At 37.8% G+C, this 16,059-nt stretch overlaps 1 protein-coding gene across 4 annotated transcripts in view; it reads left to right on the forward strand.

The window, feature by feature from the left end:
- The window catches only part of chd3 (chromodomain helicase DNA binding protein 3), a 68,076-nt gene that overhangs the window by 36,565 nt on the left and 15,452 nt on the right, over positions 1-16,059 (forward strand). For all 4 annotated transcript variants that reach the window (XM_041778981.1, XM_041778978.1, XM_041778980.1 and 1 more), the window contains exons 35-39: positions 1,719-1,827; positions 5,400-5,532; positions 9,029-9,224; positions 11,359-11,522; positions 11,834-11,960. In XM_041778981.1, the coding sequence (XP_041634915.1) occupies positions 1,719-1,827; positions 5,400-5,532; positions 9,029-9,224; positions 11,359-11,522; positions 11,834-11,960 (729 nt within the window). The remainder of the gene's footprint in view (positions 1-1,718; positions 1,828-5,399; positions 5,533-9,028; positions 9,225-11,358; positions 11,523-11,833; positions 11,961-16,059) is intronic.

The following is a 16,059-nucleotide window of genomic DNA, read 5'->3' on the forward strand; positions in this document are numbered from 1 at the left end:
TAGGTAAGCTTGGCACCCTTATGCAAGGAAGTAATGGAAATGCAATTAAATGCGACCCTGCCTTACCAAACTGATCTTGACTGCTCAGTGGAAACTACCTACACTGTATGTAACTAATGTGGTTATGTGCATATATTAGAATTAAACACTGTTTCAGAAACATTCTCTCTGTGATTCTGCATGAAAATCTACTGAAGAGAGAAGAAACAAAGAAAATCAGATATGTCAAACTTTGAGAATATTATAAATCATAAAAAATTATTTAGAATGATGAATAATGTTTAGGCTGCCACATTCATAGCTTCACAGAGATATTAACAGATAAGGCGGGACTAGCCTAACCCTAACCCTTTGGATTGTAATGCAGTTCTGCAAGGTTATGGAGTTAAACGTAAGCTGAAGCCATTTGTAGTAAATAGTATAGTATACACTCACTGGCCACTTTATTAGGTATACCTATTCAACTACTCACCACTCAAATATCTAATCAGCCAATCAGCAGCAACCAGTGCTTCCAGGTATATAGATATGGTCAAGAAGATCTGCTGAGGTTCAAACAGAGCATCAGGACTAGGAAGAAAAGTCACTCACAACCATCTCTAGAATTTAGAGAGAATATCAGAGGAGAATGACCAGACTGGTCTGAGCGGAAAAAAAGGCAGCAGTGTTAATATACATGCATTACAGCTGAGGTATGCAGAGGAGCATCTCTAACCGTACAACACAGTGAATCTTGAAGCAGAAAACTTCACTGGAGTCAGCTAAGAACAAGAAACTAAAGCGTCACTTTACACAGGCTCCCCGAAAGGACTGCCTGGTCTGATAAGTCATGATATCTACTGTAACATTCCAGTGGGTGGGTCAGAATTGGCGTAAACCCCCACTCAGATGCTCGGTTTGAACTTTAGCATATCATCTTGACCCTGTCTACATGCCTAAATTGATTGGTTGCTGCCATGTGATTGGCTGATTTGTGTTACTGAGCAGTTGAACACAAAACGACTTATGTATTTTTCCAATATCTTATAATCTTAACTATCATTTTCTGGGGAAAAAAGACAAACATCCAATAGTTCCAGATTTTAAGATTTGCTGCTTCATTTTGACTTTAATTGCAGTAAATCCAAATTTAAGGGTTTTGGACTGTTGGGTTCATAATACAAAGCATGTGATGGCAAGAATCTTACTCACTTTTTTTCATGTTTTTGATGTGTTAAAAACCAGATACAGATGTTGACATGAGCACAGTTGTCAAGTTTGAAAGTGATTATACTTGTGAATGTTGTTGGTATTTAATGAGGGGATGTTTATTTTCTCTTTTCATTACTTTATCACATTGAGCTTGAAGTGCTTCATTATCAACTGGATTGCAGATATACTTCTACACGTAAAGACTTTTCTATTTAAAAACTATCAGGTGTAATCCCTCATAGACAAGGAGTGAAAGGTGAAAAGGTGAGAATAACTCTCTAAGTTGTCCAAATAACTTAAGAAGCAGTCCAAACAACATAAAACTCGAGCCTAATACAAAAAATAACATTCCCTCTTGCTTTCCAGAGCTTCTGTACTCAAGCAGCAGGTAGCCAGAATTATCTCCACCTTGATCACAAACCCAGAAAAGCTTCCCGCACTGTGGAAACACCTGCGGCCGGGTTTCAGCAAGCTAAGCACTTTGATACAAACCTCATTTTTAACCTGTGCTGGCTTCACTCCTGCAGAGCTGCACACTCTCTGGCAGAACGAGGAGCGTGCTGCCATCTCCTCCGGGAAGATGAACGAGATCTGGCACCGCCGACACGACTTCTGGCTGCTGGCAGGAATCGTGATGTATCCTTGACAGCGAGTACCCAGGCGATGACCCCGCTCTGTTTATTTTTCTATCAGCCCGCAGAAGCCCAGTGTAATAAGTCAACAAGCCAGCAAGAGCTCAGTAAACAGCAAACTGTGTCTGCTGGAGACCGATGTAGCAGGTCGTTTAGTTCATGCTGCTCTCTCTATTATGGTAATGAAAGGCATGCAGCACTCACAAAACTGTATTCATTATTCTGCAAGCTAACACTGCGGGCCCGTTTGACTGAAATACTTGAAGAGAAATATTTTAAGGAGCTGCCTGAAAACTATTTTGTTTTAAATTAACTGCAAAAAGTATTTAGGACAATGAAAAATTGAATAAATCTTTGCTCAGCTAAATTAATAGCTCAACATTTTAGAGAAAAAAACAACCTTTACTACTTGGCAGATAAAAACTCAAGGAAAACAGCTAGAATAACTCTGTCATTGCATCTTGAAATAGCCTACAAGGTGAATGTTTATAAATTAATCCCTCTTTGGCAAAAATATACAGTTGCAAGAAAAAGTATGTGAACCCTTTGGGATTTCTTGGATTTCTGCATAAATTGGTCATAAAATGTGTTCTGATTTTCATCCAAGTCACAACAATAGACAAACACAGTCTGCTTAAACTAATACCGCACAAAAAATGATATGTTTTCTTGTTTTTATTGAACTAAACATGTAAACATTCACAGTGCAGGGAGGAAAAAGTATGTGAACCCCTAGGCTAATGACTGGTTGACGCTCCTTTGCTAGGAATAACCTCGACCAAACGTTTCCTGTAGTTGCAGATCAGATTTGCACAACAGTCAGGAGGAATTTTGGACCATTCCTCTTTACAAAACTGTTTCAGTGCTGCAATGTTATTGGGATGTCTGGTGTGAATCGCTCTCTTGAGGTCATGCCACAGCATCTTAATTGGGATGAGGTCAGGACTCTGACTGGGCCACTCAAGAAGGCGTATTTTCTTCTGTTGAAGCCATTCTGTTGTTGATTTACTTCTATGCTTTGGGTCGTTGTCCTGTTGCATCACCTATCTTCTGTTGACCTTCAGTTGGCGGACAGATGGTCTTAAGTTTTCCAGCAAAATGTCTTGATAAACTTGATGAATTAATTTTTCTGTCAATGACAGCAATCCGTCCAGGCCCTGAGGCAGCAACACAGTCCCAAACCATGATGGCCCCTCCACCATATTTCACAGTTGGGATGAGGTTTTGATGTTGGTGTGCTGTGCCTTTTTTTCTCCACACATAGCGTTGTGTGTTTCTTCCAAACAACTCAATGTTGGTTTCATCTGTCCACAGAATATTTTGGACAGCAGTGGCTTCCTCCGTGGTGTCCTCCCATGAACTCCATTCTTGTTTAATGTTTTACTTATTGTAGATTTGTCAACACAAATGTTAGCATGTGCCAGAGATTTCTGTAAGTCTTTAGCTGACACTCTAGGATTCTTCTTCACCTCACTGAGCATTCTGCGCTGTGCTCTCGCAGTCATCTTTACAGTACGACCACGCCTAGGGATAGGAGCAACAGTGCTGAACTTTTTCCATTTGTAGACAGTCTGTCTTACCGTAGACACATGAACATCAAGACTTGTAGAGATACTTTTGTAACCCTTTCCAGCTTCATGCAAGTCAACAATTCTTGATCTTAGGTCTTCGGAGAGCTCTTTTGTGCCAGGCATGGTTCATATCAGGCAATGCTCCTTGAGAACAGTAAATTCAAAACTGGTGTGTGTTTTTTATAGGGCAGGGCAGCTTTAACCAACACATCCGATCTCATCACATTGATTGGACTCCAGGTTGGCTGACTCCTGGCTCCAATTAGCTCTTGGAGAAGCCATTAGCCTAGGGGTTCACATACTTTTTCCACCCTGCACTGTGAATGTTTACATGGTTTATTCAATAAAAACATGAAAACATATCTTCATGAAAACACAACTTTTTTGTGCAGTATTAGTTTAAGCAGACTGTGTTTGTCTATTGTTGTGACGTAAATGAAGATCAGAACACATTTTATGACCAATTAATGCAGAAATCCAAGAAATCCCAAAGGGTTCACATACTTTTTCTTGCAACTGTAGATATACTATATGTCAGGTGTGGATTATTTTCTCCAGTTGACGCCCAAACTAACTCACAGGCTTCATTAATTCTTCATAACAGTTCTCTAGGAGGCTTTTAGGGGATTTTTAGAGTTTAAAAACCATAAGCTAGCTGTTTTCTGCTCTCATAATCTGACTGTCTACTAGCCTAAGCTAACTGGCTGCTAGCTTTATATTTAATGTAACAGTAAAATATATAGGTCTTTGCATGTAACACTAAGAATTGCAATATTTCAATAAGTGTCCAACTGTTCTTTAAGTTATGGAACTGAAGCTAAATTTAGCATAAAACTAAGAGCAGGCCAAAGCTAGCTTTTCTGTCCCTAAAGTAAGCTAACTGTCTATAGATCACTTATTAAAGATCTGTATCCCATTTATGGAATTCTTCAAAAACAAAAATTAATGATTTTGGGGGTTAACAATGTTGCTAATAATATTAGCTTGGTTGCTAATGTCAAACCTTGACTAAGAACTAGCTGCAATACTAAGCTACTTAGCTAACAGGCTGCTTTAACATGGTATAAGCCTTCTTACCAAATGCTTGCTGAATTTAGACTCAAAACCTCAAGCTACTTTGAGCAAGTATGCAGCTTTAAGTTGCTATATTTAACTTAGCACAGCAAAGCATGGGAAACGACTAGCGTACTTTCCAAAGTTATAATAACAGGAAGATAGCTATGTAAAGCTGATTGTTTATCATCTGTTATCAACATTATACAGTTGATTCAGAAATAACCAGGGGTGGAAAGTAACTAATAACATTTGCTCATATTAATGTTATTGATTAACTTTTGTGTACTTGTACTTTTTCAGTAGTTTTTAAATCAGTAATTTTACTTTCACTTAAGTTTATTTTGAGCCAAGTATTGGAGTGAATAAATACTGAAAGTCAAAACAAGGAGATCTATTTCAACACATGAAACCGGTCTGTAGTTTGGTATCCATTACGTACGACGGTCAGTTGCAGATAATGAGAGAATGATTCCACATTATATTTAAAAAAGTTGTTGCATTTCATATTATCAAAGGTGTGCCTTCACATATTTTAGAGATTTTATATTCCCTTGTTGTTATTGGACATAATGAAAAGCTCATATTCTACTGTGGCCAGACTTGGAAAGGGCTGTTCATGCTCAATTTACTTGTACCCTGACAGAGCTTGAGCAGTTTTGCAAAGAAGAATGGAGTAATATTGCAGTGTCCAGATGTGCAAACTTGAATGAGACCTATCCACACAGACTCAGTGCTGTGATTGCTGAAGACTACTTAACAGAAATTTTAACACAGTATTGATCTTATTACCTAACTTTTAATGAGAAAGCAAATTATTGCCTTTTTTAAAAATTATTTTTTTCTTTTTCAAGTTTTGAAATTTTCCTCTCCAGTTTTCCTGTTTAGCTTCACTGTGATGTTAGCTTTCTGGTGACTATTGCAGCGTTATTACCCTTGACCTCTCTGCCAGTCACGGCTATGCCAGATGGCAGGACATCCAGAATGACCCTCAATTCGCCATCGTCAATGAGCCTTTCAAATCGCAGGCAAATAAAGGCAACTTCTTGGAGATGAAGAACAAATTCCTGGCTCGAAGATTTAAGGTAAGAGTATGCCATGGCTTAATTATTTTCAAAAGAAGGGAAAAATAGGGTTTTATTATCATTTAATAAATATAGAGGGGAAAACACAATATGTTTCTCTATAAACCTTGTTGTTCATGTAAGTGAAAGTTGTAAAGTATTTAGAATACTGTAAGGTTTATATTATAAACTTTGACCATTCATTTAAAGCCAACTTCTCAGCAGTGGAAATTTTTCCATGCAACTTGCACCTCAGGCACTTTGTGGTTGGCACTAAAAAAGTCTCAATGTTGAGTTCCAGCCTTAATTCCATGCAGACAAACTATTTCAGTAACATATAGCAGCGTCTTCAATCACCTGACTTGTTTGATGGTCGTATGACGGATGCCCCTAGACCCACATATTGGCTGGATGGTATTGCTGACAGCTGCATTTCTGGAGGAGCTCTTATCCTGTTTTGACCGGCTCACATGTTTCAGATCCTGCCCTCAACATCCTCATTTACTGTATCTCCTTCTCTCTGTCCTCCTTAACTTCTCCTCATCATTTTAGCTGAATAATTGGAGGCTTTAGGTAAATTTTCCATCAAGAACAACCAAGTTGGCAAGAAATTTATATACACAAATTTCCCCTTGGTGTGTTAGAATAGAACCAGAGCAGGTATGCACGGAGGGAAAAATTTCTTTATGGTACAACAAGGACCTTCTGTTGGAGCCTTTTATTTGTATATTGAGTTTTCTCATTTGATTATGAAAAAATATCTTGTTATATATGAAAGTATCAGAACAAAATTGAAAATGCAACAAGAAAAAGCTTCATATGGCTGGAAATACAACATAGAGTACAATAAAATTTATTAATATATAAATAGATGAGTAACATATTTAAATATAATTCAAGGACAGTGTTTTTGATGTTTTTGTCTTTTTAATGTCATGTTAAACCAAGATCATTACTACGTATATCGATTTAAAATGCATTTTAATCTAAGTATGTGGAAGTAATTGAATTTGTTAGATAAATGGCACAATAAAAAACTAATTTTTGCACACAAAAAAAAATGAAACTTAAAAAATGTTTTGTTTTTTTTAAAGAAGCATTTTACTTCTTCCTGGGTGTGTAAATTTGACATTAATAGTAGCAGTGGCTCAGTCTGTAAGGACTTTAGTGGAAGAGTGGGGGTCATAGGTTCAAGTCCCACTAGGACCAAATCTTGAAATTGGTCTGGTAGCTTAAGCGATGCCTTGCTTCTTGGTCCTGAGGAGCTCTGGTGTAAGGTGACATCCCTGAGTTCTGGAGCTTCTTTCTATGTGGCAGCCCCTCACTTTTACATCTCTTCTCTTGAGCATTTGTGTAATTTTGTTCTAGTGCAGTGATACTCAACCTGTTGCTCTCAAGCCACATGTGGCTCTTTAGTGACCAGTTGTGAATCTTTAAGGCTTACTTGGGAAAAAAAATTACTCCGAAAAACTTCTATAAAGATAAACACTAACATCAGTAAAGATTTATTGTAAGCCACATCAAGAAATCTTTTTCCCACACAAAGAAGACACTCCAGAGGAATGGAAGGAAAGGAAGTCTGCTGGTGGTCCACTTCTTCAGCAAGTTCATTCATTGAGGTGTGCTATCTTGTGTTCAAATTGAAGCTTCCTATGCCCTCGTTTTAAGAGTTTTCTTCAGTCACTTCCTGCCAGTGCTCTCCCTTACTTGTATTTCATGAGTACTGTCATATGAATCATTGTCGAAGAGCCTAAACACATGGGTCACATGTGGAGATAATGTAATATTGAGTGAAACATGCCCAAAGGCGGGTGTTTTATTTGATCTTTAATGTATTACTGATTATAAATATGGTCAAAAGAGCAGAAATATAAAACCAAAGCTACAAAATGAAGCAGGGTGGGATGATGTGTGTGGGAGAGCTGCAGGTGTCAGGCAGGGCCGGCTTTAGTCATCTGAGAAATGAAAACAGAAAACATTTCTTTTGAGTTAACAGAGCCACAGAACTACAGGAAATATCCAAATGTGATATATAAATACCTGAATAGCCAACCATAATTCATCAGCTCTTTGAGAAGCATCTCATCGTGTAGATTGGGCTCAGTCTGATATTTTAAGTTATAAGGCCACGTGGAACTTAAATATGCTCATCATCTGTGACAACTGCTTTCTCCTGACACTATACAGACATTTTTATGTAGCCTATTGCATCCCATTTAACCCCACAATAATCCACAAATACACTGTTTCATTTAATTTCAACTATGGATCAATTGATCGATGCATCTACCTTTGATCCTCGGTTATGGATTGTGGCTTACGCAGAAGTATTTTCAAGACAACGTGGCTCTTGGGTAGAATAGGGTTGAGTACCACTGTTGTAGTGTAACCTAGAACTACCACCTGGAGTTGATTTCACTCTGCAAGGTATACAGTTGCTGGATATTGAAAGTACAGCGGTGGGTAAAGAAGGTAAAACTCCTAAGAGGCTACAATAAGAGGAGTGCTATGATATCATAGTATGTAAGGTTGCTGTGACCTTTGACCTCCAAATTAAAATCAGTTGAACCTAAAGTCCAAGTGTAGATTTGTACCCTTGATGCATCTCGAAACGAGGGATGCCTAATTTTGGAGTTCTGCTATCATCAGATATGCTGATATTTGAAGTTTCATTGTAGCTGATACCAGTATTATTGCCAATATAAAAATGTAGTTCCAGCGTTAAAATTCAGTCCATAAAACACATTTTAAACTTTAGGAATGAGGATTAATAAAGAAGAAACTTTAGCTGACACAGACCCATTGGGCCGGCCTAAACTCCACAAACTTATTCGTACATATGACCAGGGTGCAAATTGCTTTTGATATTCCCCCCTCTGATGATACATTTTTTTCTCTGGGGGGAATATGTTTTTGCCATGCCTCAGCTCAGACTGAATGCATCCAACTCTCAACATCATAACGATGCGTTTAAAGAAAACAGGCGGCGTTCTGTTAACTAAATAAAGAGGAGGTTAGGCTGAGAACACTCCTCAGAAGGGACAACAGGTGATGGAGGAGGACAGAGCAGCTCACAGGCTGTGAGTCTGTCTCATCACTGCAGGCTGAGAGCTTAGCTACTGTATGATAGCTAGTACATCTGCAAACTCTATGTCACAAATAAATATGGTGCTGAAAGAACACAGCTGCACAGAAACTATATGTTGTAGACCAGGGGTCTTCAGCCAGTAGATCGTGATTTTTAATAAAGCAACATTCTAGCTTTTTTAACTGTGTGTATACCAGTTAAACATTGTTCCATTGTTAGGATAAACTTTGTTGAGCAATAACTTTAGGTAAGATGCACAATGTTTGCTTTTGCAAAACTTGAGTTTGTTATTTTTTTTTACATGCCATCTCTGCAATATAAAGCATAAATGTTCCAAACTGTGTGGCAGAACTGCCACCAAACAATAAAATATACAAAAGCACAAACATTTGTACCTCAATGTTCTTTTCTGTATCCTTCCCTCTCCAGTTGCTTGAGCAGGCTCTGGTGATCGAGGAGCAGCTGAGACGGGCGGCTTACCTGAACATGACCCAGGACCCGAGCCATCCAGCCATGGCGCTCAACGCTCGCTTTGCAGAAGTGGAGTGTCTCGCTGAGTCACACCAGCACCTCAGCAAGGAGTCACTGGCGGGTAACAAACCAGCCAATGCTGTTTTACACAAAGGTAAGAAGCTAAAGGCAATAGTGGGAGTGGAAGCCTCTAAAAAAATCCCCCACAGTTAATAGAAAAACAAATTCAGCATTTGAGAAATCACCAAGCATAATAAGTCATAAAAAGATTGTCAGACAGATAATCGCAGACACACAATGAAAGACATAAACATCAACATATTTCACAGCTCTATTATGCAATCTATCACTCATTTACTCTGCCTGAAGCTGACTTTGAAAAGTGAGCAGATAAGCCTGTTCAGTGATGGTTCCAAATATTTCTTTACTTGCAGGCCCGTCCATGTTTACCCTCTGCTGAAAGATTAACATCCTCAGTTCAGTACTGCAGTATTTTTTTAACTTGTCTTCACTTGTAAAATCCTAAGTCTAATAAAATACTCTGGGAATCTATGACAGAGTGATGAAATAATGAATGACACTTTCAAACAAACTGTGTTTAGTTTATAAATGATGATAATTCTAATTTACAAGTCTTCATCCTGATTGAAGAGCTTGGGAATTACTGATGCCACTAACTTCTTAGTCTATTTAATGGAAGTTTAAATTAAGGCAAGCCCGCAAATCAGAAAACACTTAGAAACAGTCCAAATTTAGAACAGTTTATATAAAACTTTCTTTGGATAAATGGTGTGATCTAGTTCGTCTCTCTAGCAGTGCTAGCACCATCTGCCTTCTCGGCAGTCCTTCTTGCATGTCACATGCCAGTTTAACCTGATATTGCCTACATATTTTCTATAACATCTCTGAGCCAAAACACTGCCAAACCAAGAAGCTCCTAAGAGACCATATGCATTCACTGTGCTCTATTACATCTGAATAATAGACCCAGAGTAAAAGGCCTATTGACCAGAGCTTCAGCCAGTCAGTTCAGTTCAATTTAAAGAGCTTCACTGGCATTGAAACATGTTTCCAAAGCAGTGTACAAAGAGATTATAAATTGTATACAGTACCAGAAAAAAACAGGTCGTAGTATTAAAATTGTTTCATAAATCAAAACCTAGGTAATTTACAGATGAGTAGGTATTATTATTAAAGAATTAGAAGTATAAATATGTATACATTCTTTTGGGGAAATATGTCAATGTTTTGTTGTTTTGTTTTGTGTCTTTTTATATACACTATATGGACAAAAGTACCATTACACCAAGAGGGACTGTATTGTCCAAAACATATTGTTATGCTTAAGCACAAGATTGCCTTTCACTGGAGATAGGAAGCCCAGTCCAAACCCTGAAAAACAGCCCCCTTCTCATCATCCCTCCCCCACCAAACTTCACAGTTGGCACACTGCAGTCAGGCAGTTAATACTCTCCCAGTATTCATCTAACCCAGGCTCCACAGTCCAATGTTGGTGTGATTTACACCACTCCATCTGATGCTTGGCATTGGACTTGGTGATGCAAGGCTTGCATGTAGCTGCTCGACCATAGAAGCCCATTCATGAAGCTCCAACTGCACAGTTTTGGTGCTTACATTAATGCTAGTGGAAGTTCAGGACTCTTCAGCTATGGAGACAGCAGAGCGGTGGTAATTTTTACACACCATGCACTTCAGCAGTCATTGACCCCACTCTTTGATTTTTTTATATGGTCTTCCGTTTTGTGGCCAAATCGCTGTTGTTCCTAAATGCATTTACAGTTGACTTTGGAATATCAAGGAGCAGGTATTTATTGCAAATTTTCTAATCAATTAATCGTCTTTAATTGCATGTATTGATAATATGACAAGGGCTATTACAGCTAGATTTATTGTATAAAGTTCATGGTTATTACAAGTGGATTTACAACTTTCTTTTATCTGATCAGGTCACATCTCTTCCGTTCTTACGCTCTGCCCCAACACCCACACATACATTTCATTTCAGGGCTTCTAAAACATTGCACTCCATAAAACTTTATTTCGACATTAATCAGTTTTCAAAGCTCTTTAGCCTGGACGGGGGATGCTCCTTTTCTATGACGTGTCAGAAAATAATTTTGTACCTGAACCTCATCATTAATGAGGAATAGTGTCCCAATAAAGTATCAGATAATCAATTTAAGGAGGAAAAGAAACAGAAGATAAAAGCTTTAATTGAAAATGTTGATAAAAAGTTTTGGCATGTATGTTTGTTGTTGTCATTGCAGTGTTGAACCAGCTGGAGGAGCTGCTGAGCGACATGAAGGCTGACGTGACACGGCTACCAGCCACGCTATCCCGAGTCCCGCCCATCGCTGCCCGCTTGCAAATGTCCGAGAGGAGCATCCTCAGCCGATTGGCCAGCAAGGGCACCGAGACGCACACACCCCCGGTCAGCAGCCTTTCTTTACCTTTTCACAAAGAAGCACATAAAACTGTTCATCCACGAGTTAAAACCTGCTTGTGCTGCAGTGGAAAAACAACCGTTGGAAAAACAACCGTTGGAGGACGGCCAATGAAAATAAAGAGCCCATTATGTTGTCACCCACCTGTGGTTTTTCACTCCTCGACTGTTTAGTCAGCAGATTTTGTTCTTTGTCTGTTATGTAACCTAAAAGTTTCTTGTATTGTCTAACTGTTGTATCTTCTGTCTCCATAATTCATGCAATTCCTTAAAAATAAATCCTCTCATTTTCTGTGTAGCCCATTCCTCCTGGACCCTATGTAACACCGCAGAACTACGGTGCACCCTTTACCCCTGCACCCCCGAGCGCCCTGCACATGGGAGGGGCCAACTATAGTCAGATGCCACCCGGATCCTTCATATCAGGTCAGTGTTTGAGGCTTAAATTCATTTTGCCCCACTAAATGAAAGGCCTGTTCACTGTTTTGAACTCTGCCTTCAAAAGCTGTAAATGTGCAGTCAATTTGGGGGGTTCTGTTTGGGGTTTCATGTTGTAGTTGAGAGGCTTTTAATTTGAAAGGACATCACATTTAAATAAATACTATAAAGAATAAATTTAAGAAACTTGCCTTCACCTGCTGGTGCAAAGGCTCTACTGGTGAATCTGAGTGTTGAAATCAGTGATAATAACAAACATCATCAAACAAACATCATGTTAAGTCGTCCATAATTAAAGCATTCAAGTTGATTTACAAGACAATAATGGCTTAAACTGGTTCAGACTTTTATATTCAAACCAGACGGATGCTTGTGTTGCTGAATGATTTCCATTTATATTTTCTTGTTTACGTGGTTATTAAAGTTTTATTCATGCTGTTAAATATCTTTTGTGGCACTGGTGGAGAAATAACCCTGATGGTGATGTCATCACAGTTGTCTCCTCTTGGGCTTGGAGACTAAACAGTTTATAAGGAAAAGCGCTCATTACACACTGTCATTAAAAAGTTTGGAGGAGCAGGTGTTTAAAAGGTTCTAATTAAAGAATGCGAAGCATTATGGGAAATGTAGGATTCAATGGTTACGGAGCTTGACCCAATTCTTAGAAAACCCAGGATACAGCCTGTGGACTTAAGATTTGGGTGGTTCATTATTGAAAATATCTTTTGTAAGCTTTAGTACTTTGTGGTTTTTTGTAAAATTATTAATGTGAGTTCCTGTTTATGCTAATACTGATGTTACAAAGGCAGACAAAAAGACCAAAAAAGAAATTTTAAGATATTGCTTAAAAATGAAAAAAGAGGTACTTTTTTATCATTAACCATTTCTAGCAGTGACAGGAATCTATGGACATCTCTCCCTTTTATGTTAAAACTTGGTTATAAATCTACTTATTGCTTTAAAAAATCTTAAGTTTCCATATATGATCCTTAAAAAAGAAAATCTAAACAGGAAAAACATATTTTTTAAAGGAGTCAATCAATAGCTTTTTATCATTCTCTTAAAACTAGTGAAAACTGTAAATACCACCTGGCCATTGCATGTAAAGTCACCTTTGACCTGTAAAATCCAATAAGTTCAACATCCAGTCCAAGTATAAGTTGTGGTGTGCATGATACTGAATTTTTACAGATACTTCTTGTGCCAATATTTACAAATTAATTTTAGCTGATACCAGCATCGTTACTAGTATTTAAGCGTAGTTTAGAACTTCAACCTCAGTCATTAACAAACTTATTCATACTACAGCATGTTTTCACAGCCAGAATATGACAATAATTTCAGCTGGCTGTAAATAGCAGGTATTTTTTATATCTGCTGATACTGATAATAAACCACTGGTATAAACCATGCCAATGATTTTGTACATTATAAGCGTGGACATTTGTGTAAAGTTTGATGGAATCCATCCAAACATTGTTAAGATATCTTTTTAACATACAAGGAATGAAGACAGACTTTGATATTTGATTTTTAATCAGTAAACAAATCATCACTTTCTTTTCAAGTAACTGATAAAAACTGGATGTACCACCTGGCAGTTACATAACTCCACAGAGATGGCATCTCATACACCATCTATTTCAGAATGGAAATACATGCTTAAAATTTTTAAGAGAAATCGGATTAAATTTCTGTTTAGGCTCAGGTTAAGAGTTAAGGTAATGGTTAGGATACTAAAAGTTTAAAGTTAAAAACCTGACCTGCAAAACCTGAGAGAAAAATGTTTAATAAAGCTAAGCTTTGTAAGCTACATAGATAATGTAGCTATGTAGCTAACAAAGCTAAAGATAAGCTTTCAAAGCAGCGATGTAGCTACATATCTACATAGCTAGCTTTAGCTATGTTTGCTAAAGCTGACAGTGGTAAAGCTAACTTGGCTTGGCTTATGTAGTAATGTTTGTTTCGTAGCTAGTGTAGCTATATTTTATATAGCTATATAAAACTAGTCCCAAAAACAAAGTCTATCCATGATTTAATCCTTGATTAGACCGCTGATCGTTTTCTCTGTTGTACTTATGAAATAATGCTCAGTATGTATAAAACTGAAATGGAAATACGTTGTACCGACACTTCCTTCCTGAAATAGACAGTGTCTGAGAAGGACAGTTTGTGAGAGTGGTCATCAGAGATGTACGGTCCAAAGCCAGAAGGTCTTGGCCAAATTTGACAAGAATTATTCAACGCATTCTTGAAATATGGTGCTCAAAGGATTATGATCACAGTAACCTTGACTGGTGACCTTCAAAATCTAACAAATTCATCACTGAATCAGAGTAAACTTTTGTGTAAATTTTGAAGAAAATCATACTAAATGTCTTTGAGATGTTGGGTTCTGACGAAAACACCAGACAGTATCTGCAAGGTACAGATCAGAGTGACCATTCCCCAAATCCTAGTTAGTTTATCCTCAAGTCCAGGTGTAGGTTTGTACCAAATATGACAAAAAAAAAAAAAAAACAATACACTATCTAGATATTGTGCTGAAGTGATTCCGGTCACAGTGACAGTGACCGAAAACAACCAAATTATTATGAGTTTATCCTTGAGTCACAGTGGAGATTTGTGCAAAGTTTGAAGTAATCCCTCCAAACATTGTGAAGATGTCTTGTTAACATGCAAGGAATGAACACAAAGCAGCAGTGAGTGTGACCTTAGATGTCTAAAGTATAGTCATCCTTGAATCAGAGTGGACATTTGAGTGACATTCAAAGACAATCCCTTTAAAGATAAAGCATTCACAAGTAAAGGATGAACATGACGTTGAAGTGACTTTGACCTTCAGTGTCTTAAATCTAATTATCCTTTGGTTAGAGTGGACATTTCTGCCAATTTAAAGATAGTCTTTCAAAACTAAATTGAGATTTTGAATTTAACTGAGAAGGATGAACATGAGTTTACAGTAATCTTTTATGTTTGGCATCCAAATTGTAATGTGGTCATCCTTGAGTGAGAGAGGACATTTGAGCAAGATTTGAAGACAATCCTTAAAAACATGTTTGAGATATTGCCCTCACAAGCAAAGGTTAAACGTGAGGATTAACGACCTTTGACCTTGGTCTTCCAAGATTTAATCAGAGAAGAATAGCTGATAGAAAATTAAGAATCCAGTTCAGGGGTCAACTTTTAAAGTTACTTTTCCTTAAGTTTATTTTATCCTCAAAAATTATAATGGAATTTTACATGGTCAGAAAATTACATGAAGCTTTTAAAGATTAGACCAAAGATTTGTTAAAAAAAAAAAAGTTTGGGTGGGTGGAAAACCCAGTCTTGATCAATTTTAATGTTCCTTTTTTTGCACCTTTGGGCTTCCATACCTTCTTACTGAGAAAACAAACTCACTAAAGACAGCTCCTCTGATCTTTTAGCCTAGTTGTATTCAACACAGAGGAGTGAGTCTGGATTTTAAAGTCTGGACTTGATTAGTTGGCAACTTTCACTGATGACGGGCAAAAGCAGTCCAAAAAGTTGCTTCTATTTAAAGATATCATCACAGGAATTCCAGCTTTATTTGGTTATGTCGTTGTGGAAAAACATTTTGTCCAGGCTTCATCAAAATGACTGACTCTGGGAAACGACTATGCAGTAAGTTTTGTGTTATTTAACTCTTAAATTCCAATTGAATCCTAAGTGGTGTGAAGAACTACCTGATGGCTCTGAAGCAGCACTCGTTCAGACACTTTGAATGGACACTTTATATCCTCGAGCAGCTCAAGTTGTGAAGCCTTAAAAATCCAGACAGGCCTCCGTATTGGAAAAAAAATCCACGTGTTGCAGAGTTTCTGATGTGGGTGCCAGACAGACACCTGAAATAGACATTACCCAAATCAAACACATAACGTGCTGTGCAGCTATATTAAGGCATTTTCATCTCTTAACATGTCCAACCTTGAAACCTCAATGCTCGGCTCAGCAGTAATGACATATTGTGCAACAATAAGAGCACAGTCTGGAGTGCTATCGGACCTGTCTGAGGAGTGTTTTCTTTTCCAAGCATGTTTATTTTCTCTTTTGAAGTCCGATTGTG

The sequence above is a fragment of the Cheilinus undulatus genome, linkage group 22 (assembly GCF_018320785.1).
Source record: "Cheilinus undulatus linkage group 22, ASM1832078v1, whole genome shotgun sequence".
Lineage (NCBI taxonomy): Eukaryota > Metazoa > Chordata > Actinopteri > Labriformes > Labridae > Cheilinus > Cheilinus undulatus.